General features: G+C 36.9%; 3 protein-coding genes and 1 pseudogene across 5 annotated transcripts; 2 read left to right on the top strand and 2 right to left on the bottom strand.

Annotated features, from left to right (window-relative positions):
- Positions 1 to 13: 13 nt before the first annotated feature.
- Positions 14 to 4,806, top strand: LOC131320749 (terpene synthase 10-like). 2 transcript variants are annotated; one of them, XM_058351582.1, is made up of 7 exons: positions 14 to 285; positions 384 to 645; positions 1,021 to 1,399; positions 3,378 to 3,596; positions 3,699 to 3,837; positions 3,923 to 4,171; positions 4,287 to 4,806. In XM_058351582.1, exons 1-7 carry the CDS (start codon positions 49 to 51, stop codon positions 4,581 to 4,583), a joined length of 1,782 nt encoding a protein of 593 aa, XP_058207565.1. In that variant the 5' UTR covers positions 14 to 48; the 3' UTR covers positions 4,584 to 4,806. The 2 variants fall into 2 exon arrangements, with proteins under 2 accessions (XP_058207565.1, XP_058207566.1); XM_058351583.1 differs by lacking the exon at positions 3,923 to 4,171.
- A 10,203-nt stretch (positions 4,807 to 15,009) lies between these two features.
- Positions 15,010 to 18,866, top strand: LOC131320750 ((-)-alpha-terpineol synthase-like; annotated as a pseudogene).
- A 2,572-nt stretch (positions 18,867 to 21,438) lies between these two features.
- Positions 21,439 to 26,533, bottom strand: LOC131320747 ((-)-alpha-terpineol synthase-like). Of its 2 annotated transcripts, XM_058351580.1 has the most exons (7): positions 26,231 to 26,533; positions 25,873 to 26,131; positions 25,380 to 25,758; positions 24,834 to 25,052; positions 23,533 to 23,671; positions 23,187 to 23,435; positions 21,439 to 21,929 (listed from the first exon to the last, which is right to left on the bottom strand). In XM_058351580.1, the coding sequence occupies exons 1-6, from the start codon at positions 26,462 to 26,464 to the stop codon at positions 23,433 to 23,435; spliced, it is 1,233 nt and encodes a 410-aa protein (XP_058207563.1). In that variant the 5' UTR covers positions 26,465 to 26,533; the 3' UTR covers positions 21,439 to 21,929; positions 23,187 to 23,432. The 2 variants fall into 2 exon arrangements, with proteins under 2 accessions (XP_058207563.1, XP_058207564.1); XM_058351581.1 differs by lacking the exon at positions 24,834 to 25,052.
- On the bottom strand, positions 21,630 to 23,240 carry LOC131319333 (myrcene synthase, chloroplastic-like). Its single transcript, XM_058349540.1, has 2 exons — positions 23,187 to 23,240; positions 21,630 to 21,929 (listed from the first exon to the last, which is right to left on the bottom strand). The coding sequence occupies exons 1-2, from the start codon at positions 23,238 to 23,240 to the stop codon at positions 21,630 to 21,632; spliced, it is 354 nt and encodes a 117-aa protein (XP_058205523.1).
- Positions 26,534 to 27,254: the final 721 nt, after the last annotated feature.

The following is a 27,254-nucleotide window of genomic DNA, read 5'->3' as shown; positions in this document are numbered from 1 at the left end:
CCTTTAGCCAAACTATTATAGCAGCTTTGTCAGAAACTTATCAGTGCAATGGCACTTGCTCTTGGCGTTGCAGTTCCTACTTCTTTTTACTCTCCTACCAGGCAGAGGCTACCATCTCAAACCAGTGCCTCACGAGTATATGCTCATGGCCGAGTTCAACGTACCTTTCGATGCATGGCTGTTAGCCTGCAGACTTGCAAGCAAAATATTGTTAGGCGATCCGCGAACTACCAACCTCCCATTTGGGACTACGACTACGTGCAGTCACTCAATAGTAAATACGTGGTATGTATATGTTAGTTAATTTTTTAGTGCCAGCTGCCGATTTTTATATTGTGCTTCTTTAGAATCAATGCTTGAGAACAACTGTATTATTGATGTAGGGAGATGTGTACACAAAACGGGCTGCGAAGTTGGTGGAAGATGTGAAGAAAATGCTTGACAAGGTAGCGGATCCATTCGTTGGACTTGATATGATTGATGACTTGCAAAGGCTTGGAGTGTTTTACCATTTCGAGGAGGATATAAAGAGAGTATTGGAAAACATATCGAACAACAGTTCTAATGACTGGAACGGAGAGGATTTGCATGGCACAGCTCTCAAATTTAGACTTATGAGGCAACATGGATATAATATTCCCCAAGGTACTTCCATAATATCCCCAACCTGTTTTACAGTGAATTCTCCTTCAAGCTCGTGCTACACGATTGAGAATTTTACTGGACTTCCAACCGACAAGCCTTGGCTGGGTTCGTTTTCCCACCGGATGAGTATCCTGAAGTAACTGGCCGGTGTGGCTGCACTAGCTCTCCAGAGGTTTGGGTTGCGTAGTCGAGTCCATATAGTGACCTGGCTTGGCTGTTCCTCTGTTTTGAAAAAAATCAAATCAAATTTATTAGGGACTATGCCTACAACGACTTCTATATAATACATAAAATGCTCCAAGGCACCTGATAAATACCATTTATCCAGGGAAAAGAAACATTCTTAGAAATATGACTCTTTCAGCCCTGTTGCAGGGGTTTTCGAGAGGTTTATGGACGAGTCAGGGAGCTTCAAAGCTTGTCTTCACCAAGATATAAATGGAATGCTATATTTGTATGAAGCTTCTTACCTTTCGGTTGAGGGTGAAAGTATATTGGACGAGGCTAGAGATTTCACAACCAAATATCTCAGACAAAGCCTGAAGAGGAGGGATATTCATCATGATCTTGCTATGCTAGTGAGTCACGCTTTGGAGCTTCCACTACATTGGAGGGTGACACGGCTGGAGGCAAGGTGGTTCATTGATGTGTACGAGAGAAGACCCGATATCAATCCGACGTTGCTTCAGCTTGCTAAACTAGATTACAACATGGTGCAAGCAACTCACCAATCAGATCTAAAGCATACGTCAAGGTGAGATTTATATTTCAAACACTTGTATATATGATTCTCATGACGGTCTCTTTTTGTATCGTCAGCTTTTTGGCCTTCTGTTATTCGCTTTCAATTATACGTGGGTGATGTTTTTTTAATAATTTATAATTATAAAAAAAGCAAAACTTATATGATGCTCACAAGTCACAACCATACTCAAACATCAGAGTTAATTATTACTCCCTCCGTCCCGATTTGTTTGTTAAATCTCGGATTTTCAACTTATTAAAAAAACCAAATCTAATCCATTGATTGGAAAATCTGCATAATTTGAGCCATTAATTTTGAAATTGGACAGTTAATTTGGGATATGTATAAGTCAAAAAGATGACAAATAAATCGGGACGGAGGGAGTATTTGTTTTCATTTTAAGAAAATAATAAAAGTTTCTTTGTTAGCACCGAGAAACTTTTTATTTGGCTTTGCTAGAAAAAGAGGGGTTTTTTAGCTCATTTTTTTAAGGTCTGCATATTTGGAGGCCTACAGTACAGATATGGATAAGAAAGTGCCTCTTTCATGTAGGGGACAAAAGACCCAAAAAGAATTTGTTAGGTAATTCTTAAAACAAAAGATTTTTTCCACACCTTACAAAGAACTTTACCATAACAGGTTTAAGCTAGTTAGAGTATCTACGATCTTTATCCTTTTTAACCTCAAGAGGTTGGCCTAAAACTTAGGATTTGCTCCATCCTAAGGTTTGTGATTCAAAAACTCTTAGTTGATATCAGCTCTTTTGGGGTCATTCCATGCGAAACTTTTCTATGACTTTCATTAGGTCCCCGTTGGTGGTAAGTAGGATTAGTCTCTCAGGATTAGTCCAGCCATCAAGGGAGGCCTAAATTGGCTCAAACACCTGAAATTTTTTTTTTCAGCAAAAGAATAATTAGCTTTTGTCCTTGTTTTACTCAAATTTTTGAGTGAAAAATTATCTAAAAACTCACTCCAACCCTTAATTCAACCTATAAGAAAATTAGTTTTACTGAAAATTTTACTTAAATGAAGCAAATTCAAACATTTACTCAAATATCAGAGTGCTATTTTGTGCCCTCAACTTTATAACTTCGTCATTAAGCTTAGGTTAAATTTGTATTTAGGTTAGAGTCTATTGGAGTTTATACCGAATGAAGCTTTTTACTTGTATTTTTCCTCAAATTTGAGTAGAAGTATGAGTAAGGGTAGGAGATGGCCTGGACATGCACTCTGAGTTACCAAAAAAAAAAGAGTTGGGGACAGAGACGGATCTAGATGTGGATGTATGGGGAAGCGTTGTTTCGGTTTGTTTTTTAATTTTAATTTTAATATTAATATTTGTTATTTTTTGTTTGTTAAGAACACCTGAATATTGTATTTTGTATTGAGTGTTCTTTAGAAATTTAGATCCTTTAAAAATGTGTTCGTTTTGGGTCTGAAAACCCAATTTAATTCTCTCTCTGCGCCACAGTCTCCCATAAGTTTTTCTTTTAATTATTTATCTCATTCCTCATTCTATCTGACCTCCTTCAAAACTTAAACCAAACAAACTATTAGCTTTCCGAACCTTAAAATTTCAAAATCGTGTTCATAGTTTGGCCCCCTCGTTTATAAAATTCTGGTTCCGTCCCTGGTTGGGGATGACCTTATAAGTGATACAGTGATGACAAACGAAAGTATTAATGTATAAAGAAAGGTATAAAATGTTGGAGTAAAAATTGGGTGACTGACATAATGAAAGGGAGTTATTAGACGTTATATCAGAATTCTGGTCCAAACCAATCTATATGGAGAGCCTGTCATTACCAATTTAGAAATTTTCCATCACATGTTGATCGAAAATAGACCAGCTGGCTTGCAAGTTGAATATTTTCTTCACATGTTGATCGATGCCGTGTTTTAAGTCTTAAACATGGTGACATGAGGTAATTGCGTTCTGTTTAATTCTCCCATCCAGTTCTAAGTCTTACACTTGTATCCAGTATAGGTGGTGGAAAGGTACAGGTTTGGGAGAAAAGTGGAGCTTTGCTAGGGACAGATTGATGGAAAATTTCTTATGGACTGTTGGGATGGACTTCAAGCCACAGTTTGGGTACCACAGGAGAGTGACTACGATAGTCAACGCCCTGATAACAACAATCGATGATGTATATGATGTTTATGGTACATTGGATGAGCTTCTGCTCTTTACCAATGCAGTTGAGAGGTTGGTTGTTGTGGCGTCGTGACATATACTATGCGCAATTGCGCATGCTTCCTAGTTTTCTTCAACATGATCAATAATCGAAATTCATTTTGGTAACTTCAGGTGGGATATAACTGCAATGGAACAGCTTCCTGACTATATGAAGATATGTTTCCTTGCTCTTTTCAACTCGATAAATGAAATAGGTTACAACACTCTTAAGGAGCAAGGTGTTCACATCATCCCTTACCTTCAGAAAATGGTAATTACTTAATTTAAATAAACTTTGATTGAAGCCATTCTTCAGAATATCTTTTTGTTTAACACTATGATTAAAAATGCTTCAGTGGGCAGATTTATGCAAATGTTACTTACTGGAGGCAAAGTGGTACTATAGCGGATACACACCGACCTTTGAAGAATACACAAACAATGCGTGGATTTCAATTTCAGGTCCCGTGATACTAACCCATGCTTATTTTCTAAGTACAAGTCCCATAACCATGGAGGGCTCGCAATGGCTAGTGAAATACCCCAATATAATACAGTGGTCGGCTACTATTTTACGACTTGCAAATGATTTGGGAACATCACCGGTGGGCATGCTATACATCCCTCACACCATCTAATTACTAGTGTTTCCTAAATATACGTATATACATGAAACTCTCCCAAGCATCAAATCCATTTTCTTCTTTACTGATCGTACAGGATGAAATGAAGAGAGGTGATATTCCGAAATCAATCCAATGTTACATGCACGAAACCGGTGCATCAGAGAAGGAAGCCAGAGAACACATCAAATACTTGATTGGTGAGACATGGAAGAAGATGAATAAAGACCGAGGCGTGGAATCTCCTTGCTCCCATACATTTGTCGAACTTGCGCTGAATCTTGGAAGGATGGCTCAATGTATGTACCAATACGGGGATGGTCATGCTGCTCAAGATGTTGACAGTAGAGATCGAGTCTTGTCACTGCTAATCAATCCCGTTCCCCTCGTATAAGAAAACAAAACCATCCGGGACCGGGACAATGGCTATAATTTTGAACTCCATATATGGATGTTTTCCTTATATAAGTAGCTGATAAATAATTCATGTTGTCTCCTCCTATCTAGGAATTCTATGGTTTGTCCTAGCAACGCACGAGATTGTTAGTTGGTGGTTGTAGAATCCGATTAACGCCTGTATTTTCTCTTTGGGTTTGACTTCAAGGTATAAAATGAATGGGTTATGTGCTGGGAAGGGAAAAGTTGAAATAATCAACCAACCTGCTGTTGCTTATGTTCAAGAAAACGAACCTCCTGCTGCTGCTGCTGCTGCCGCCGCCTTCTGTGTTTTCTTTTTCTTATGTTGGGTTTTCAAGGGGTACATTGATTTTACTAGGACAAGTACTGCAAATGCATCTGTTAGGTTCAACTCACCAAGTATTGAACTATCCAGTACCGGCAGTACGAATTATACGGTCATCCATCTACCAGCTAGGGTAGAAACAGTTCGGTTTGGTCCGATTTTGGTGTATTTTTACCATCGAACCAGAAACGTTGGTGGGAGCCGAAATAGGGTGAAATCGTTCCAAAAATGCTATACGCACAATGGTTGTGCAAACTCTTGTACAATCGATCGCTGGTTCAGCTTCGCTCAGGAAATAAATAAACTATTCGCGTGAAAGTTCAGAATAAAAAATACAATAGAAAAGAATAAGAAAAACAGCATCATTAGGCTTCATTTGAGAGACTCATTAATAAAACTCTCAATTTTTCACCCACAAAAATCTCCCATCATTAAGACTTTGAAGTCAGTTTTGAGAAAATAGGAACTTTTTTACCCAATCGTTTTACTAGTTAGACTGAAGTAAGTCGTTACTATTTTGTACTTTTTTTTAGTTTTAATGTATGCATGTTGTTATGCATGTTAATTTTTATTTTTGTCTCACATACATGGTTGTCCCTGTGGAGTGAAATTCTTGGCTCCGTTCCTGGAAACCATCCTATCTAATAATCCCATCAAAAGTGAACTACAAAACGGATATTAGAATATTGAAACACAAATTGGTTCGGCTTAATATTGTAACGGTGTTAAGTGTGTCCAAATTGAAACCGAACCGGTTTTAATTCTCTAGAATTGAAAACCAAACCCGACGAATACGTACATATAGAAAAGATACACTATGTTTGGTCGGTTTTTTAAATTTTTTAAATTTTATAACTTGTTCGGTTTTACCAATTTTAACACTCACAAACTATACTCTCACTGTCAATAAAAATAAAAAAACTATACTCTCACTGTAAGAGCATCTCCAACTTTTGCTTCAAATTTGGAGATGTCAATTTTTTTGAAGTCTGATGTGGCACTTTGACACCTTTAAATTTGATGCCCATAACATTTTTTTCTCCAATCATGGTGTCAAATTTGCTCTCGAAATCTTAAAAAGAAAAAGAAAAACCCAAGTGCTAATTTTCGTAATTCAAAAAGTCACTTTTGCATTTGACACTTGATTTCAATTTTAAAGATGTCAATGCGGACATGTGGAGCTCCACAGTTTGATTGCTCCCGTTCGAAATGCTCTTAGGAACAAGGGTACATCAATTCACTCTTATAACTGTATTGGAAGATGAAAAACCGATACGCTAATTAAGTAACTGTTGATATTTGCAAGTGGAGTAAAGTATAGTTGGCCTTTCTTACATTCTCCCATATACATGGGTAGAGTTCGATCTCCATAAGCCCCCTTCTCTTTCCTCAAGTTTCCTAAGATAATTAATGTAAATTAGAATTAACGAATAACAAAAGAAAAAGAAGAAGAAGAAGTAACTGTTGATATTGAAAACCCCATTGCTTTTACCACTCAACTAAGTTAACGTACAAGACAATTCATACAAAAAAAAACCCCAAAAAATTAAAATCCATTTGAGAATAATTTATCTAATCCGACCGACAACTTGCCATTTTTATTTTTGTGGGGCTCACAATATAAGGCACCATGTCCTTCACGTGGCTTTGTAAAATAAAAAAGGTCCAAATCAGTGATTTATATTTTATACAAATCATGTAATTTAAATATTGAGTCAATAATTCAAACCACGAGAAACCATAAGATTTTTAGGTGGTTTGGACAAATTTAATTTTAATTTAGCCAAATTCACCTGCTCCACGGCAACCTCGTTCATCCTCATATTAATAAATCTCAATAAGCACACCTATCCCACTTCTATCAAGTAAATCATCATAGTAGATATTACACGATTATCATAATAATGGATTTATAAAAATATCGCGGATATCTCTCTATTCAAATTATGGTGATTCAAGCCATTTTCGGCTGGTTGAAACTTGAACTACTACTGATGCAGCAGAACTCTCAAAATGACTTGATGTCCCCTCCAAAATACAACAGCCTGACTAATAAGTCGTGTTGGCTCGAACCACCCTGCACAAGTTGAGTCCAAAGCTCGACCACATGATCAGAGCAACACCCTTACATTTTGTTTTATACAAATACAAAATGTGGAGAAATTAATATATATAAAGAACCTGGATCACTCTGCCTTGGGCTCTCAAAGCCTTGGGCTTGCTTCTGCATATGGGCAACAGAGCGATGCGTACATAAATATTAGAATATATACATGAGGTGGTCAAGGGAAATTAACCATGCAACAAGTAAAATATCTCTCTCTTGCCGACAATACAGTTGATCAAAGCTAGCCATTCCTCCTCAATAAAACATATATAATTAAGCAGACAAATGCTAAAGCCTAAATAGATAGATGACCATATATATATTTATGACCACTTAGATCAGCAGTTTAAGTGTGTCTCCAATGATTATGCTCGAAAAATCTTGGTTAATTTTCTAATAGTAAAATACTTTTAACACCAACACATTGCAATGGCGCGCTCTTTCTCTTGGCCTTGGCATTCCTACCTCTCTTTACTCTCCCGTTAGGCTACCACAAGTGCAGAACCAGGAATGTAATCAGGATTAAAATGGGTTGGTGGATGGATATGTTTGGCTAAAATTATTATCGCTAAATTTTATATGTAAAGTTTTTGTTTTTTCAAAGTTGACATGGCTACGGCTCAACCCAATATATATGAGTATAGATTCGCCTTCGGCTGCCAGCTCAAATGAGTTTTCTCTCGAGTATCAGTCCATAGCTGAGTTCTACGTATTCTTCAATGCATGGCTGTTAGTAGCCATCATACTTGTGAACAACAAATTGGTAGGTGATCAGCGAACTACCAACCTCCCGTTTGGGACTAGAATTATCTTCCTGACAAACCCAAATTTGGAAACCCCACCTGCCAATATAACCCAACAACATGCACCAAATTCAGCCATTCAAAAAATATTAGTGGCTAATAATTTTGCCACTCTTCTATTTGTTAACACCACTCTCTTTTAGAGTGAATTTGATAAAACACTCTTGTACTTTATGATGCTAGCTTTTTTCCACTTTCCAAATGCAAGGTTGTTTTTAGTAAATTCACTCTAATAAAAACAAAAAAGGGAGTGGCATTACAAATAAAGGAGTGACAAAATCAGCTACCAATATCAAATGTTTATTACTAGCTCCTATCTGCTATCTCCCTCATCATTGACTATTTCCTTAAGTGGCAAATATTGCAAAACTTCATTCTTGAACAACAAAATATCCTCTTTAATAAGATTTTTTTTTTAGAGAATAAGTTATGTCCGGATCAACGGAACAAGAGGGGCTGTCCGGACAGCCTCGTGTGGGCCCCCTTAGCACGTTTTTTTTGCAAAAATCCGAATTGTGCATTTTCCAGGGCTCGCAAAATAATGTATCTACAATAAAAATCAGCTTGTCCGGGTATCAATAAGTATGTCAAAAGTTGAGTTTATACACGAAAAAATGGACGACCGTGATCTGCCAACTGTTTTTAAAGTTAAATTGTTCACAGCCATTCATTTTTTTGTGTATAAACTCAAATTTTGACATACCTATTAATGTCCGGACAAACTGATTGTTTACGTAAATACATTATTTTACAGGCTCTACAAGATGCACAGTTTAAATTTTCTAAATAAATGCACGAAGGAGACCCACACTGGGCTGTCTAGACAGCCCCTTGTTAGGTTGATCTGGAAAGAACTTTTTCTCTTTTTAAACAAACAACACAACTTGCATTAATTAATAAGTCAAAAGAAGTACAAGTATGGTACATTTTTCCAAAATGAGGGGCTACTGTCCCCATCCTTTCTCTCTCTATGCAAAATCCTATTCAACCCTCAAGCGGACGCCGTACATTTTCTTGTAGTGAAGCCTAGAAATACATTATTTATGCTTCCATGGCAATGTGTAAGTTTACCCGTATGAATAAAGATTAATGAGATCGATGGCATCATATACAACGAAAAAAAAAAAAAAAGCATTTCAATTTTGTTGAAACCCTTACTCTTGACAATCATATATCACTCCATACCCAAAATATAAAAGCAAACAGATAACAACATGAACCAACAGAAATGAACCGTAGTAGACAATCAAATTAATAGTCAGTCTTATACTTTCCCTAACATCAATTATTCGGAAGCAGGGGCTTTGCTGTGCCATGAGGCACAGCACCCCCTACCCACACCCCAAACACCCCCAAACGGTACCGTTTGGAATTAAAAAAACTCTTTAAGTTTTCAATTTGCAATCTTAAAGAGCAGAAACGTTTCTGCTCTTTATGAGAGCCTTAGAGATAAAATTTAATTATGCCTCTTTAAAATAATATGATCAGAATAATAAGATCGTCGCACTGGTTCAAATTGATTGAAAATTGGAGCAGTAAATTTTTTAACTATATTTTTTAATATATAAACGGTCTAAAAATTAAGTGCTCTAATTTTTAATTTATTGAACAAGTGCGAAAATCTTATTATTCTGATTATATTATTCTAAAAAGACATAATTAACTTTTGTCTTTAAGGCTCTAATAATCACGTTTTTGCTCCACAAGATCGTAAATAAAGAGCAGATGCTTAATTATGAGAGTTCTAGAGAGAAAAGTTAATTACGATCCTTTAGAATTATATGTTCAGAATAATAAGATCTTCGTACTTGTTCAAACAGATTAAAAATTAGAGCAATTAATTTTTTAATTTTTTAGACCGTTTATATATTAAAAAATATGGTTAAAAAATTTACTGCTCCAATTTTCAATCAGTTTGAACCAGTGTGAAGATCTTATTATTCTGATCAAATTATTCTAAAGAGACATAATTAAATTTTATCTCTAAGGCTCTCATAATCACGTTTCTGTTCTTTAGGATTGCAAATTGAAAACTTAAGGATTTTTTTTAATCCCAAACGGTACCGTTTGGGGGTGTTTGGGGGGTGTAGGTTGGGGGTGCTGTGCCATGAGGCACAGCAAAGCCCCCGCTTCCCAATTATTCCTGATAACGCAAAATAGGATTTTGTATAAAGAGAGGTTACATTTTCCCTGGATCTGGGAAAGTGTAAGTGTAAGTGTAAGACTGACTATTAATTTGCATTCTCTAATTTATAATCCCCCTAGACCTGTTTGAAGTCTTCAAATTCAAGAGCTTCCGTAATCAGCTATAAAATATCAAATTTTCTTTGAAAGTTAATAGTGTGTGCATGTGGGCACACACTATTTAATCTCAATTTTTTTGGTCTGTTCTCCTCCTCCTCCTCCTCTTCTTATCTACAACAACTACTACTACTACTACTACTACTCTTCTTGTTAATTTTTTCCCTAATATGTTAATTAGTACGCCTACAATCCAGGAGCCTCTGCCCCTCTAAGGAAATGTTATCTGATGGTAGATTGATCCGTCTCGAATTAAACAAAATCTTATGAATTAAGCTTTTATTGGAGATTACAATAATAAGTTGAATAATGTCCTAGGCATGAACCGGGTTGAGACGAAAAATGACACATTGTTATAGATTATTTTGATTTTAGGGCTCAATTACTTCAAATTTTTGGACTTAAACCTTGTTTATGTTTTTGGACAACAAAAAAGATGTGGATCGTCATCGTTGGGTCTTGACACTCATGCATTTTTTCTTAGTTGGCCGCCCTTGTACACTTCCTAGAAGATGTGACGGGTCAATTCTTATGTGGGCACGCGCCCCAAAATTTTCTATTTTATAAAATCGGGTGCGGCCCTTTTTCGGAAAAGCGTGGCGAAACGCCTCGATTCAGAGTCGCCACTCGGGTTTTAGCGGTGAAACACCCAAGGAACCGAACTCGAAAACGTTTGCCACGTTTGTTTGATTTTTGAAAAAGGCTTGTAGATTGGACCGTCGTCACCTTCGATATCTGAGATTCGGGAGCCAGGTTACGAGAGGGGAAGGGTTTTATGGCACCCCTCTCGCCCAATCCGGAGATTGGTCTCTACTCAGGCATTTTTATAAAACTTTTGCATTTTTCTCTCATTTGATCATCTTTTTTAGCCAGTTAGGGCGGGGGAGCAGTTAATGGGGATTAAAACGGTAACAAGTTACAATTTATGTGACAAAATGCTTTATGGATGATTTGCTTGCAATAATAATCATAGATTGAGAACAAGCACCGAGAGCAGTTTGAGTAAGATGGAGTATGCTGCTTTGAAGGGATGTGAGCAGGTATCGCACCAGTATGCACCGGCCAGGCCACTGCACACTAACGCAACCTGCGCATGCCACCTCATCGCTGGCGTACTCCACTTACCATGAACTCACAGTCTTTGTTTGCAACCCTCTAGGCTCTGGAATGGACCAGTGCACACCCAGAACAAACCACGCAGTCAATATATCAGCGGTTATATAATTACAGACAGATGAAACGGCTTTAAGCCATGAAAATAAACAAAACACCCCATAAACAGCGTGGGAACCTAAAAGAGGCCAAGACTAAGCTAAGATGCAAGGGCCAGCCACTGGATCTTGGCATAATTGCCGTACGCCAATCGTATGAGACCGTACGGCAGTTACACCCTTTACCCAGTGCTTGGCTTTGCATCATCTGGGTTCTGAAACATGACCAGAAAGCATCCCAGAGGCTTTCTAAAACAGATATGGACAAATATTGAATATTACAACTAAACAGTTTTAAATACAAAAAGTAGTAGACTAGTTTTTAGCATGCAATAAGGTGATGAATAGACAGGAAATAAAGCATAAAACAAAGATCTGGACCCCATTTCACAACTGGAGTACGCCAGTTCTGGAGGGCTTGAAACTGGAGTACACCAGTTCCAGACAGACTCCAAATAGATCAAATTTAAAACTGTACGTTCTGCCGCGGACCGGCGTACGCGGGCTTATGACCGGCGCACGCCGATTCTAGTCAGAAACGATTTTTTTTTTGTTTTTGAAGCCTTGACAGCGTTAGGGCCAGGACTGGTATTGATTACCAGCCTTGACCCTGTCAGCTCCCCTCAGAGATCAGAACAGGAAACCAATTCAAAGGTGTATACCTTTTGCTTTTGAGTTTGATGGTGTGTTTTGAGCTTGAGCTTGAGGTTTGAGGGATGGATGATGAATGTTTGGGCTTGGATGATGTATGAAAGGGGCTGCTTACTTACTCTTTCAAGTGGTGGAAGAAGAGAAAGCAAGAAACCAAAGAAGAGAGATAGAGAAAGAGACTTAAGAACTCTTTGTTTTTGTAACCCCCTTGCAAGGATGAAGAGAGGGGGTTTATATAGGAGGAGAGGGAGAGAGAGGGGCTAAGGCCAGTCAAAGGGACTGGAGCCTTAGCCCTTAAGCCTTCCTTCTCATTGGATGAGAGGAGAAAGGTGAAGGGATGGGTGTAAGAAAATGTCCCCCGGCGGAGAATGCTTTTTCAGTGGATTGGAAGGTTCCCAAGTGCTGTAGACCCCTACCCATGGCTTCTGCATGCTTAAAAACACAAGTTTGACTGGCGTACTCCAGTTAATAACTGGCGTACTCCAGTTCGGGCTTGGTCAACGGTCAAAGTTGACCGATGACTGACACGTGGCAGAGGACCAACGCACGCCAGTTTATTACCGGCGTATGTAAATTGGGTTTTGTTGAGGCTTTTTGGTTTTGGTTTAGAGAATTTTGAAAGGATCTGAAAGGGTTTTGGAATGCTCAAAGCTCAAACATACTAACATTTTCGGGGTGTTCTTGATCCATTTTATCATCGGGGAATCAAATACTGTAAGTAAATTAATTTGAAAAGTCCAAAATAGGGTGTCTACATCTTAACAAAAAAGCAAAGATTGATTATTTATTTATTTATTTTTGCTCGGCAAAACGAAACTTTTAAAAAAACCTCAAAAAAGCAAAGATTGATTATTTCCCCCCACAAATGGAGATTCTTTGATGAATTTATCTATTCCCTTAATGACCTATCATCAAGCTTAGTGTGGTTTGGGCTATAAGTCACATATGCTAAGATTCAAATATTTGTATGATATCAACGTTTGTAATATAAAGTACTTACTTAGAATGACAAACCACTAGATATTGTCCCTATATCATAAGTGATTTTTGTGACAGGTAAAAATCATGTCACTAAAATCATATTTTCAGGTTGATTTAGTGACAAGATGGTGGTTTTCTCACAAATTTATGTGGCCACAAAAATCTTGTCACCAATAAATGGTGATGCAAAATTTGTTTTCCTGCCAAACATTTAGTGACAATTTCTTTGTGAAAAGATAAAAAGTTGTCACTATATACTTACTTTCAGTATTTATTAGGGTGTTCAACAATTACCTTATCTATACTAACTAATATATATGCAAACAAATTTATATGTTAGTGTGAATAATACGAACAAAATTACAAAAATGCATAAGATATTATCAATGAATTTTTGTATTTTGAACCGAGATTAAACTGACATATATAATAGTTTTTGTAGAAAACAGTGGGTGGAATAGCTTTGCATTGTTCAAAAAGATGTCAGAGCATGATACCGATAGATACTTTTTTTCTATCTTGATTTTCGTAATTTTCGTGTTTAAGAGTGTGGACCTTATTTTTGATCATGAGCTAATATATTAGGTGTTCAATAATAAATTTACCTAAATTAATGGGTGTTCATAGCATAAGAGTAAGTGTTCAAATGAAATCTGAGATAATATTTTTATATGTAATATTCAAAAATAAAAAAAGCTTAGGGTGTTCAATTGACCTATAAGCATATGCCGAGCCGCCTATGCTGCAGGGAGGTAGATCTTACCAACTTTTCATTATCTGTGAGGGGCTCACATTAAGATCACTGGACTCAGCCCCTAATTTCAGTGGCAATGTTCCAAAAAGGTTTATTTAATCGAGCGTAGCTGGGGGAGAGAAACTTATTCACGGAGGTCTCGTGAAAAAGGTTGTTCATGGAGCGGCACAATTACAGCCATCCATTCGCGTAATTTATGGTTGAGATTTGTTTTCAATTTTGACCGGTCATAATTAATTGTTACCGGTCGATCACAATTGGTTTTTAAACCAGACTGCCCAAAAACACTTTGGTCGCGTGCGATTGGGTTCCGTAAATCTTTTTTTACGGAAAGCTCCGTAAAGAAGTTTTTCGGGTAACTGGAGACATGGTTTTTAGTTTCAACAGTTACATGGGAATGTTCTTTATATGGGAAAGTCTACAATACACACCTCTTAAAAGTGTGTATGATCACATGCATCTATTTTATGGTTCATTCATAACATTTTAGTGTGTTTCGTAACTTTGTTCTAGAACTCATAACCTTTCAGCAATACGATTCGTAACATTGTCATTATGATTCATAACATTTTGGTACATCTCGTAACTTTTATACAAAATCGTAACTTTTTAACAATATAATTCGTAACATTTAAGATTCGAAACTCTTATATTAAAATCGTAACTTTTTAGCAATACGATTCGTAACATTTTTTTTCTATGATTCATAATATTTTGGGAGTGCATATGATACACACCTAAATAAAAAGTGTGTATTATAGTTTTTCCCTATTTATATGGCGTTTTCACAGACTAAGCCAAACTATTATAGCAGCTTTGTTAGAGCATCCGCAATGGTACTAATCAATAATCAAAATATTTCACGCCAACATTTGATTATCCATTTAATTCATAATCAAACTTAACAACCTCTACCTCCACATTGGTTATTTTTGTATCCCTAACCAAAAAAATTCCAATAATACACAATGCACATTTGTCCAATCGCAAACGAGTTTTAATCACGCACCCGACCACACCAAATTATTCGTCTCGATGAGATGATTCCAATATGGGGTGTTTTTGAGTTATTGAGTTTTGAGTTTAATTGTTGAGTTTGGTTATTGGTAAAAGTTGTTAAGTTTGGTTATGAAATGGGTGGAATTTGATTATTTACTAAAAGACTTGTAACTTTGGTTATTACAATGTGGGGTATTTTTTGAACATTGTTGTGAAATTTGCTTATTCATATTCATTTGTTTATTACAATGCGGATGCTCTTAGAAACTTATCACAGCAATGGCCGCACTTGCCCTTGGCGTTTCAGTTCCTACCTCTTTTCACTCTCTCCTACCAGGCTAACTTCTCAAATCAGCGCCTCACGAGTAGCCTTTCATGGCCGAGTTCTACGTACCTTTCGATGCATGGCTGTTAGCCTGCCCAAGTGCCCATGCAGAATTGCAAGCAAAGTATTGTTAGGCGATCCGCAAACTACAAACCTCCCATTTGGGACTACGACTACGTGCAGTCACTCAATAGTAAATACGCGGTATCTATGTGTCGTTAATTTTTTAGTGCCAGCTGTCGATTTTTTACATTGTGCTTATTTAGAATCAATGCTTGAGAACAACTATATTATTGATGTAGGGAGATGTGTATGCAAAACGGGCTGCGAAGTTGGCGGAAGATGTGAAGATAATGCTTGATAAAGTAGCAGATCCGGTCGTTGGACCTGAGATGATTGATGACTTGCAAAGGCTTGGAGTGTCTTACCATTTCGAGGAGGATATAAAGAGAGTCTTGGAAAACATATCCAACAACAGTTGTAATATTAACTGGAACAAAGAGGATTTCCATGGCACAGCTCTCAAATTTAGACTTATGAGGCAACATGGGTATAATATTCCTCCAGGTACTTCAATAATTTCCCCAACCTGTGTTGCAGTGGATTCTCCTTCGAGCCCTTGTCACACGCTTGAGAATTTTACTGGACTTCAAACCTATTATCGGAGACGATCTCTACAACTTCTATATAATACATGAAATGCTCTAAGGCACTTGATAAACGCCATTTATCTCCAGGAAAAAGAAACGTTCGAAATATCATGACTACTTAGTATTTCCCCTTCTACCCGTATCCTTGAGACGATGCCCATTCTTTGGCAGATACCCGTACCCGACACCCATCCCCGAGTCTAAACTATGTAACATAATCCTCAACTTGACCGCTTCATTAGAAAAGCAAAGAATGAAGGAAATTAATGAAAAGATAAATGTTAATGTGTCGGACATTGATGCTTTGAGATTTCTATATCTACCGTTGCAGGGGCTTTTGACAGGTTTAAGGACGAGTCAGGTAGCTTCAAAGCTTGACTTTGCGAGGATATAAATGGAATGCTATATTTGTATGAAGCCTCTTACTTTTGTGTTGACGGTGAAAGCACATTGGAGGAGGCTAGAGATTAATTTCGCAGCTAAACACCTCAGACAAAGCCTGATCAAGAGAAAGGATATTCATCATGATCTTGCCTTGTTAGTGAGTCACGCCTTGGAGCTTCCACTACATTGGAGGGTGACACGGCTGGAGACAAGGTGGTTCATTGATGTGTATGAGAGAAGACCCAATATGAATCCAACGTTGCTTCAGCTTGCTAAACTGGATTACAACATGGTGCAAGCAACTCATCAAGCAGATCTAAAGCATATGTCAAGGTGAGATTTATATTTCAGACAGTACTTGTATGATTCTCATGCCATTTGACCAATGGCATAGCTAGAAATATGCATCCACAGCGGGGGCACTTTGAAATAAAAATTGCGGTAACAGTGAATCTTGGACATCCCATCCCACCAACCCAAAACTTGATGTTTTTTGACAGTATGATGGTGGCTTGCATGTTACATCACCAAAAACGAATGCGAATCTCAAATTTTAGAGCAGTATTTAATTTGTTCACCCACCTAGTATGAATCGTAAATAAAGTAGATAGTAATGTTATAATATTCATCCTATTCTTGAGTTATTGAACCAAATATCCTTTATATGAGTGTATTTGAATGAGCTGATTGAACTATATAAAAATCAATATCTGTTTCGTTTCAAGAAAAACTTGAACTATTAAAAAAATAAGGCAGTGGGAGTACGTGCTTCCGGTGGGCCTATATTGGCTTTGCCACTGCTCATGACGGTCTCTTTTGGTATTGTCATTTTTTTGACCTTTTGTTCTTCACTTTCAATTATACATGAGTGCACTATAAGAAATTTGGTGACAAATAAAAATCGTTACAGATTGCATATTTTTTTTGTCACAAATAGTATGGACCACAAAAAATTAGTATGAGTGACGATATTTTTTTTTTCTTGACTAAAGGTTGTCAAGGATTCCCACTTGGTGACTAGATCTGTTTTTCGTTACCTATAGTGCCTTTTGATAATGAAATATTTATTTTTGAGTTATTACATGTTTTCATTTTAAGAAAATAATAAATATTTCTTTGTTAGCACCGACAAACTTTCTTGTTTGGCTTATTCAATTTGCTTTTAAAAATGGAGAGAGAAACGAAAAACTATGGTGTGCGAGCAATTTTGAATTCTCACTTATTTGATCAAAGAAAAAGGGGGATTTTTTAGCTCAGTTTTTTAAGGTTTCCCCCAACATAGCTCCGGCCCGGTATATCAGGATTCTGGTCCAAACCAATATATATGGAGCCTGGTCCAAAGTTGAATGTTTTCTTCACATGTCGATGGATGCTGTGTTTTAAGGCTTAAACATGGTAACATGAGGTAATTGCGTTCTGTTTCTCCCATCCGACCAGCTCTAAGTCTAAGACTTGTATATCCAGTACAGGTGGTGGAAAGGTACCGGTTTGGGAGAAAAGTTGAACTTTGCTAGGGACAGATTGATGGAGAATTTCTTATGGACTGTTGAAATGGACTTTAAGCCGCAGTTTGGGTATCGCAGGAGAGTGGCTACGATAGTCAATGCCCTGATAACGGTAATCGACGATGTTTATGATGTCTATGGTACATTGGATGAGCTTGAGCTATTTACCGATGCAGTAGAGAGGTTGGTTGTAGTGGTCACGATGCAAACTATACTATGCATGCATAATTGCACATAAAACTCATTTCGGTATCTTCAGGTGGGACATAATTGCGATGGAACAACTTCCTGAATATATGAAGATATGTTTCCTTGCACTTTTCAACTCAATAAATGAAATGGGTTACCACACTCTTAAGGAGCAAGGTGTTCATTGCATCCCTTACCTTGAGAAAACGGTATTAGCTTAATCATAATTACTTAATTCAGTCAAACTTTGATTTAGGCTGTTCTTCATAATAGCTTTCTTTTTTATTTATTAACATTACTATACTTAATGCTTCAGCGGGCAGATTTATGTAAATGTTACTTAGTGGAGGCAAAATGGTACTATAGCGGATACACACCGACCTTTGAAGAATATATGAACAATGCATGGATTTCAATTTCAGGCCCCGTGATGCTAACTCATGCTTATTTTCTAAGTACAAGTCCCATAACCATGGAGGGCTTGCAATGGTTAATGAAATACCCCAATATAATACGGTGGTCGGCTACTATTTTACGACTTGCAGATGATTTGGGAACATCACCGGTGGGCATGCTACATCCCTCACACCATCTTAGTGTTTTCTAAATATACGTATATACATGTACCTCTCCCAAGCGTCAAACCCTTTTTCTTCTTTACTGATCACAGGATGAAATGAAGAAAGGCGACATTCCGAAATCAATTCAATGTTACATGCACGAAACCGGTGCATCAGAGGAAGAAGCCAAAGAACACATCAAATACTTAATTGGTGAGACATGGAAGAAGATGAATAAAGAACGAGGCGTGGAATCTCCCTGCTCCCATACATTTGTCGAACTTGCGCTGAATCTTGGAAGGATGGCTCAGTGTATGTACCAATACGGGGATGGTCATGCTGCTCAAGGTGTTGACAGTAAAGATCGAGTCTTGTCACTGCTAATCAATCCCGTTCCCCTCGTATAAGAAAACAAAACCATCAACGTTAACGCACAAGATTGTTAGTTGGTGGTTGTATAAACTGATTTACGCCTGTATTTTCTCTTTGGGTTTGGCCTACGGGTGTTTGGGCTTCGGCCCTTAAAGTTTTTTTTTTTCTATCCAATCTTTGGTTGGATTCCTCTCCCCTCTCTGAACTTGATGTACCATTTGTCAAGTTTTACCAAATAAAATATCACTTTTGCCGATAAAAAAAAATATACAGTAGCTGCAGCAGATGATTGTATTATAGAATACAGTTACATCGAATTCAAGTTGTTTCTCATTCCTATAGTTTAGATTCATGAAATTCTTCTCATATCCTAACGCGTTCCGCAGGCTATTGACGAGTCTACTTCATCAGTCAAGATTTTCAATAGCGGTATTGGGAAACGTAATGTGACCGATAGTGTCATAATGATATCAAGAGCATCGAACGATACATAGTGAAATTAGTTGAAAACAGTTGTAAATTTTTTAAAATTAATCCGTGATTAAAAAAGTTTTGAAGGGCCTATATTAGAAGTAGCAGTGGAATATCTGCACTGTGAACCGGTTCGTGAATCAGAAACAAACGATGCACAACACAAATTGGCGGATACGCATGAGATTTATCTTCTCATCAGTATGTTAGGCTGCAACAGTACTAAAAGGCGCAAAAATCGATACGTTAAGTAACTGTTAACAGTATTTAAAACCTCATACTCCCTCCGTCCCTTTTTAAGTGTTCTGCTTCGTAATTCCAACTTATTAAAAAGACATCATCATTATACCTTTCACATCAACTTCTTCCTCCACTTTTCCTACTTACCCATCATCATTACACTTTTACTCACTTACTTTTTAAAATGGAATCTACTTTTATGGATAAAATAGACAATTCACCAACTTTTACCCACTAACTTTACAAAATGGATACTTATTAAGGGACAGCCCAAAATGAAATACCGGACTATAAATAAGGGACGGAGGGAGTAACTTTTAGGGTTAATTTTATAAATGATTCCTCTAGTTTGCATGAATTCTCATTTTTGTCCCTGTAGTACTAATTGTGTCAATTTTAACCCTATAGTCTATATCCCGTCTTAGTTTTGCTCCTCTCGCTGACGGCATCAATGAAACAAACAGAAATGAAGAATAAAATTGTCATTCATTCTCACAAAGGGACTAAATTGAAATTTATGCAAATTAGAGAGATTATTTCTAAAATCTTACCTACATTTTGCTTTACATTTTGCAAACTAGAGGGATAAAATTTTTCCTAACTTATAATATTCAACTAAGTTAACTTACAAGACAATTCATAGAGAAAACCCCAAAAATTAAATCCCATTTTGGGAATAGTTTAACTGATCCGACCAACTTGTCATTCTTATTTAATTATGCGGGGCTCACAATATGAGGCATGGAACTAGGTCCTTTCACGTGGTTTGATTAAAAATAAAAAAAGGTCCAAATCAATGATTTATATAAATCATGTAATGAATGAGGAGCTTTTATTTGCAGCTTTATTTATTTTCAAATTTAAACATTGTGTTGGTGGTTTTATCAAAAATGTAAATATTGAGCCTATAAATCAAACCATAATCAAATCACTAGAACACACAAGATTAATTTTTACACGGTTTGGACAAATCTGGTTTTTATTTATCCCAATTCACCTACTCCACGTCAGTCTCATCCATTCTCATTAATAAATCTCAATGAGTACACATATCCACTTACATCTAGTAAAACATATTGGATATATATTACGCAATTATATCATAATAATGGATTGGATTTACAAAAATATCGAACTGAGGTGCATGCATGCGGATATCTCATCATCTATAAAGAAATTCATGTCATCTGCTGCGACTGATTGAAATTTGAACCATTACTTACCGATGCAACATAACTCCAAATATGACTTGTTCCCTCTCAAATACAACACCCTGACTAAGAAGTCACCCTGCACAAGTAGAGGCCAAAGCTCCACCTCGTTATCACACCCTTACATTTTGTTGGATAATCTCGCTGTATACAAATACAAAATATGGAGCAATATAATGAACCTTGACCACAAACTACCAACATCATAATTGTGAACAACAGATTGTTAGGCGATCCGCTAACTACCAACATCCCATTTGGGACTACGATTATTTGTTTGCAGTCGATCGCTAACTAGTGGAGTACTTAATTTTCACGTGAGATTTAATCTAGTTACACGCCCATTGGCCTTTTTGTTCGTATCGAGACAGGGTTTTCGGGGGAGAATTAATCTACTCCCGCACCTATTTTGGACGTACACAAACATGCACGCACAAATGTGGAGTTGTAATAAGTGTACGGACCCCGCAAGAAGGTATATATGGTGGGAAAGGATGTTGGGACATCACGTGACGGTGCCCAAGAACGTAACTGAATAATTACTCGGAGGATGAGGTTGAATAATGGTATGCTGGGGACGATGCTAACAAATTAAAAACACTACAGAGAATTAATAGTCCTGATTCCTGATTCAAATGGTTAATTTAGGGGCCCGTTGTAGGAGGCCGAAGGAAACAAAATAAGGAGAGAGAGAGAGAGAGAGAGAGAGAGAGAGAGAGAGAGAGAGAGAGAGAGAGAGAGAGAGAGAGAGAGAGAGAGTTTGTTTTCTCTAGTTTTACATGCGTATATACAAGGCTGCCTTATATAATGTTTACACATTACATCACAATAAATTAAAGCCAATACACATGTCATAAGCATGAAAGCCATGCTCCAATATCAGTTATTACACTTCACATGCTCCATCAAACAACTCATTCAAACACATATTTATTCATTACAACCAACATTTTCTTATATTAGGAAAATATCTATGGAGGGATGTTAATATTCAAGCGGAACAGGATTGATAAACAGAGATAACACTCGGTCTTTAGTTTCTTGACCTTGAGTACTATGGCCATCTCCGTATTGGTACATGCACTGGGATACCCTAGCAATATTCATTGCAATTTCAACAAGAATTTTGGAGAAGGGAGAATCTGCCAATCGCTCTTCATTCATCTTCTCCCACGTCTTTCCAATCAAGTATTTGATGTGATCCCGGGCATCTTCCTCTGATGCACCAGTTTCGTGCATATAACATTGTATTGATTTCGGATTGTCACCTCTCTCCATCTCATCCTGAAAAAGTACAAAAGAAAAAAAAAATCTTTAACATTAAAAAACAAGCTATACGTATCTATGGGATCGATTGTCATGTTGTTGTTATAATGATGTGGTTTTTTGTAATCATCTTCAAGAAATTGCTGGTCTTAGTTTAAAAAGTTCTCTTGCCAACAATTTTTAAGTCACAAATTGTGACATTATTTAGTTAAAAGTATCAGGCTAGTTGATCTTTATTCCTTTCGTGAGTGATCTATATAAGAGTGCTCAACAAATTAAATGGCTCGAAGTTCTAGGACGGGTCCAAAAGTGGAGCCTATGAATCATTTTTTTTAGAACATAAGAACATGATCAGGGACGGATTAAAAAATTCCCATTATTGGAGGCACACAAATTAGTAAATTTAACATGTATGTTTATTATTTCTTATGTAATATATTTTTGGTCGGTAAAAAAATTTATTGGTTACTAGATATGTAACTCCATTTTATAATTAACGGAAAAAAGTGTGCGTGCCCAAAAACAAGGTGTGAAAATTTAGTACTCTAAAAACTACCAAGCAAAAAACTGAGTTATATCCAGAGCTACCAGTTCACTTTACGAAATAGTTTATAAATATTTGCATAAAGGAAATCTAAAGTAATTTTATTGGAATGGTATCATAAATTTACTGACTATAATTAAAATAATTAACACTACTAGTAATATAATTTTACAAGATTGAGGCCCCGTTCGGCTAAATAAGCCAACTGGTTTTTTTTTTTTTTTGTCTTTATTCAAATCTTTTTCGTATTTGTTAGTCTTTCGTTAATTTTTTGGGGATTATTGCATCGTCATGATAAGAGAAATTTATGATAAGAGAAATCTAAAAAGTAAAAAATTACGATCGAAACCTAATTTTTTTGAATAAAGACAAAAATAAGTCAATAAGCCAATTTTTTCGTCTTTATTAAAAAAAGATTTCGATTATAATTTTTTACTTTTTAGAATCTTCTCGTCATGATGATGCAATAATTCCCAAAAAAATTCACGAAAAACTAACAAATACGAAAAAAAAGTTAAATAGGGATAAAAAAAATAAGCCAATTAGCTTATTTAGCCGAACGGGGCCTGAGTGGAAGCATGAGTCCATGGGACCCATATGGGTAGGTCCCTGAACATAACAGAGCCTATGGATCGGATAAGCTAAGCACTCTCTGGTTCGCCATCTAGTCCACTAGACTTTACGTATGCAAAAGCTAAGATGTGCAAGGAATAATATTGTAACGTGCGTACCGATGATGTTCCCAAATCATCTGCAAGTCGTAAAACAGTGGCCGACCACCGCATTATATCGGGGTATTTCACTAACCAATCCAAGCTATCTGTATTGATCGGATTTGTACACAAAAAGTAACCATGAGTTAGCATAGTAGGAGCTCCAATTGAAATCCATGCATTGCTCATGTATTCTTCAAGAGTTGGTGTGTATCCGCTGTAGTACCACTTTGCCTCATTCAAATAAGTCTTGCACAAATCTGCTCACTACGAAATCAGAGTAGCATGGCCAAGAGTTAATAGGTTATTTGAGATCTAACTAAGAATGAGAAAGAAGTAATTCTTGAAGCAGTTTGATACGGACCACTTTCCGAAGGTGAGGGATGATGTGAGCATCCTGCTCCTTAAGAGTCTCATAAGCTATTTCATTAATCGAGTTAAAGAGAGCAAGGAAACATATCTTCATATAGTCTGGAAGTTGTTCCATTGCACTGATATCCCACCTGAAAATACCAAAGTACTTCACAATTACTCTCACGAAGAAAAAGGCAAATTATTCTCAGATTTCACAAGTAATTACAGGTAAGTCATTTAGATGTATTATTATAGTTAGTACTGTTAAGAAAATTAACTATGGGTTGTTTGGTTTGCTTTGTACGTGTTACGAATTAATTGCTCCAAAAATTAGGGGGATTTTGGGATTTGTATATTGTGTTAAAGCATTAATTAGTTAGATGGATAGCTTACATTGTTATTAGGGTTTTATTATTCATTAACACTAAATAATACTGCATTGCGCCTTTGGAATAATCATCGAAACACTGCGTGGGTAAATAAATAAAAATTATACTCATTACATACATAGCTTACATTTTATCTTTATTTTCCACCCCTCTTAGTTTCATAGAATAAATTATGATTTGTATTATAGGTACTATGACCAAGAATGAAAATGACAAGAATAGAGTGAGGTTTCGGAAACAAAAATTTGGGTTTTTTAATTGAAAAGTACTCAAGCAACGAAAAGATGCAATGAAAAAATTACTAGTGAGTTCGAATGGTATAGGTTGTTTATCGGATTTTGTTGACTATACTGATTACAGTTGCTTCGGCAGAGAGAGGCTTTTCGAAATTGAAGTCAATAAAAACTTACCTTTGGACTACCACGTTACAAGAAAGATTAAGTGAATTGGCTATGATTTCAATTAAAAACGAGTTCTTAGATAAATTAAAGTATGATGATTTAATTGAAGAATTTGATTCAAAAAATACAAGAAGAAATTGTTTTCTTTGAATTGGATTGTTCTCATCATAAAGCACCGCGCCGTAACCCGGATTACATTTTGATTTTGAATTTTTTAGCACAATAAAACCTTGTTTTTCTTTTTGTATATTTTACTAGTTTGTTTTTCTTTTTTTATAAAATAATACTAAGTGGGTAACCAAGTTTGAGGTCGGGCTTGGGCAACCCAAATATCAAGGCCGGTACTGGGTGCATGCTAAGTTGGAAATTTATGCACACAAACACACTATTTTATTATTCAAAAACCTCAACAAAAAAAAAAAAAAAATACACTGTACGAGACTGAGGGCTATTAATCTTAAGAAAGCTAAGAAGCATTCAACTATAGATCTTATTCAAATATGTACACCATTGCAACCAACCTTTCAATGGCATCAGTGAAAATTTCTAGTTCATCTAGCGTGCCATAAACATCGTAGACATCATCGATGGTGGTGATCAGAGCATTCACAACTGTCATGCTTCTCCTAAAATTTGAGAATTGAGGCTTGAAATTTTGTCCAATAGGCCATAAGAAATTCTCCATCAACCTGTCCCTAGCAAAGCTCAATTTTTTTCCCAAACCGGTTCTGTTCCACCACCTAAATCAAATACGAAACCATCGTATATATAAGGAACAATAACATATATAGAAGAGAAACACATGAGAACATATTACTAAACGTTGTCCAAGTTGAAACCCATCAACTGATTGAGGCCGAAGCAGTAAGCAAGCAAGCAATTAAAAACATTAGATGGACCAAAACAAAAATGGCGCCTTCCGTGTTTAGGAGGCCTAAGTCAGCCCTCAATGGCCTAGCCATTGGTCCGCCCATGCATCCTCAACCGTGTATTGCGTATGTTTGCATGATTCCATTCCCTATACGATGACTGAGTTGTATGTATGTGTGTGTAAATGCGTGTCTCACCTTAACGCATGCTTTAGATCTTCTTGGTGAGTTGCCTGCACCATATTAAAATCCAGTTTAGCGAGTTGAAGCAACATAGGGTTCATATTCGGTCTTCTCTCACACATATCGATGAACCACCTTGCCTCCAACCTTGGCAACCTCCAATGTAGTGGAAGCTCCAAGGCATGACTGACCAACGAGGCAAGAACTTGATCAATGTCCTTTCTCTTAAGGTATTGTTCGAGATTTTTGGTTGCAAAATCTTTAGCCTCCTCCATTATGCTTTCACCGCTAAATGAAAGGAATGAGGCTTCGTATAAATATAGCATTCCTCTTATATCCTCGCAAAGGGAAGCCTTGAAATGCCCTGTCTCGTCCATAAAATTCTCAAATACATCTGCAATCGAAGTTAGCAAAATTTTATATGTTTAAGATACAAATCGAAGAGTATATATCTCTCTCTAGTAGTCGGTGTTATGTAGTGAAAAGTTGAAAACACCGTTGCTAGTACCTTGAGGGACATTATAACCATGTTGTCTCAAAAGTCTGAACTTGAGGGATGTAGCATGCAGACCATCTTCATTCCCATCACGTTTGCTGTTGTATATGCTCTCAAGGACTCTCTTGATTTCCTCCTCAAAGTGGTAAAACACTCCCAGCCTTTGCAAGTCATCAATGATCTCAAGTCCATCCAATGGATCCACAACTTCTGTAAGTATTTTCTTCACATCTTCCTTCAACTTCGTAGCCCGTGTTACGTACTTGTCTCCCTGCAAAATAATATTCGCACTTGCAAGCAATGCATCCAGATGAAACAAAATAAATAAATTATTTAAATGACAACATCAATAACAACTTGACATATATACCACATATTTACTATTTAGCGATTGCAGGTAGTCGTAGTCCCAAATGGGAGGTTGCCAGTTTGCGGTTCGCCTGACAATCTTTTCATCGGAAGTCTTCGGGCTGACACCAATGGATCGAACGGTGTGCGGAACCTGGCCACGAATGGATTTTACTGGTGTGATGAAGACTTGAGATGTTAGCCTAAAGTGGGTGTAAAGAGAGGTAGGAACTGTGGATGTAAGTGCAAGAGCCATAGTATTGCGCTGATTAGTTTCTAATCTAGCAAAGATGTCCGTTGTGGTTGTCGCTTTTCTGGTTGTTAAAAGCATGGTGAAGGCAACTTATAGGGAAGCGAATTCGTGATCGAGCTGTCATTAATTTGAATTGTTGTCTAGGAAAGAGAAAGAGCACGAGGATGATAGTAGGAGTTAAAGGGTGTGTTGTACGTTTTACTAATTAAAATAAGTACTTATTTTTTGAATTAAAAATGATGTATTATGAGAGAATGATCTGTCTCGTAAAACAAAAAATAAATACTTAAAAAATAAAAAACCTTAACAGAACGGAGCCTAAATATGCTCTTAATTGTGTCTAGGGAAAAAGCACAAGGAGGATAGGAGCTCAAGGATAATTATTTAGGATGTTTTGGGATTCTAATATTTGGTGTTTAGTTGGCATCTTGTCAATTTTTATCCGACCTTGTGTGTTTTTTAGTCTTTCAGTTTCCAGTTACAGTACCGATAAAGATAATGAAGAAAATACTCCAGATCGAAATTTGGAATGCATATTCTATATTTCCGGTACCTCAAGTTTGATCGCGACCGTAGGTTTAGTGAATTTCATAGGCTACATGACCGTTGATTGCTAGGTGCAGATCGAGTTTCTGGCTTAGAGGCCATTGCTAAGAATTCATAACACCTTCAAGACAGAGTGCCAACGAGGTCGGTTCTCCTCCATAGAAATTTGATCCCTGGGGGCCAATCGAGTTTGTGTCCCTTCTGCTCTTTACACTTAAAAATGCCGGAGCATCTCTTTCTTCACTGT

The sequence above is a fragment of the Rhododendron vialii genome, chromosome 3a (assembly GCF_030253575.1).
Source record: "Rhododendron vialii isolate Sample 1 chromosome 3a, ASM3025357v1".
Taxonomy (NCBI): Eukaryota; Viridiplantae; Streptophyta; class Magnoliopsida; order Ericales; family Ericaceae; genus Rhododendron; species Rhododendron vialii.
The sequence above is the reverse complement of the archived record's forward strand: the minus strand, read 5'-3'. Positions and strand labels throughout refer to the sequence as shown.

What these genes read in the sequence shown, in the direction of transcription:
- LOC131320749 (XM_058351582.1), top strand. Translation starts at nt 49, where the DNA reads ATGGCACTTGCTCTTGGCGTTGCAGTTCCTACTTCTTTTTACTCTCCT. An exon ending in GATCTAAAGCATACGTCAAG is followed by an intron (nt 1,400 to 3,377) that starts GTGAGATTTATA and finishes TATCCAGTATAG; the next exon opens with GTGGTGGAAAGGTACAGGTT. An exon ending in TCCCTTACCTTCAGAAAATG is followed by an intron (nt 3,838 to 3,922) that starts GTAATTACTTAA and finishes AAAATGCTTCAG; the next exon opens with TGGGCAGATTTATGCAAATG.
- LOC131320747 (XM_058351580.1), bottom strand. Translation starts at nt 26,464, where the DNA reads ATGGCTCTTGCACTTACATCCACAGTTCCTACCTCTCTTTACACCCAC. An exon ending in TGGTTATAATGTCCCTCAAG is followed by an intron (nt 25,759 to 25,872) that starts GTACTAGCAACG and finishes CTTCGATTGCAG; the next exon opens with ATGTATTTGAGAATTTTATG. An exon ending in TTCACTGATGCCATTGAAAG is followed by an intron (nt 23,672 to 24,833) that starts GTTGGTTGCAAT and finishes TGGTATTTTCAG; the next exon opens with GTGGGATATCAGTGCAATGG.
- LOC131319333 (XM_058349540.1), bottom strand. Translation starts at nt 23,240, where the DNA reads ATGCGGTGGTCGGCCACTGTTTTACGACTTGCAGATGATTTGGGAACA. An exon ending in ATGATTTGGGAACATCATCG is followed by an intron (nt 21,930 to 23,186) that starts GTACGCACGTTA and finishes GTACTTTTTCAG; the next exon opens with GATGAGATGGAGAGAGGTGA.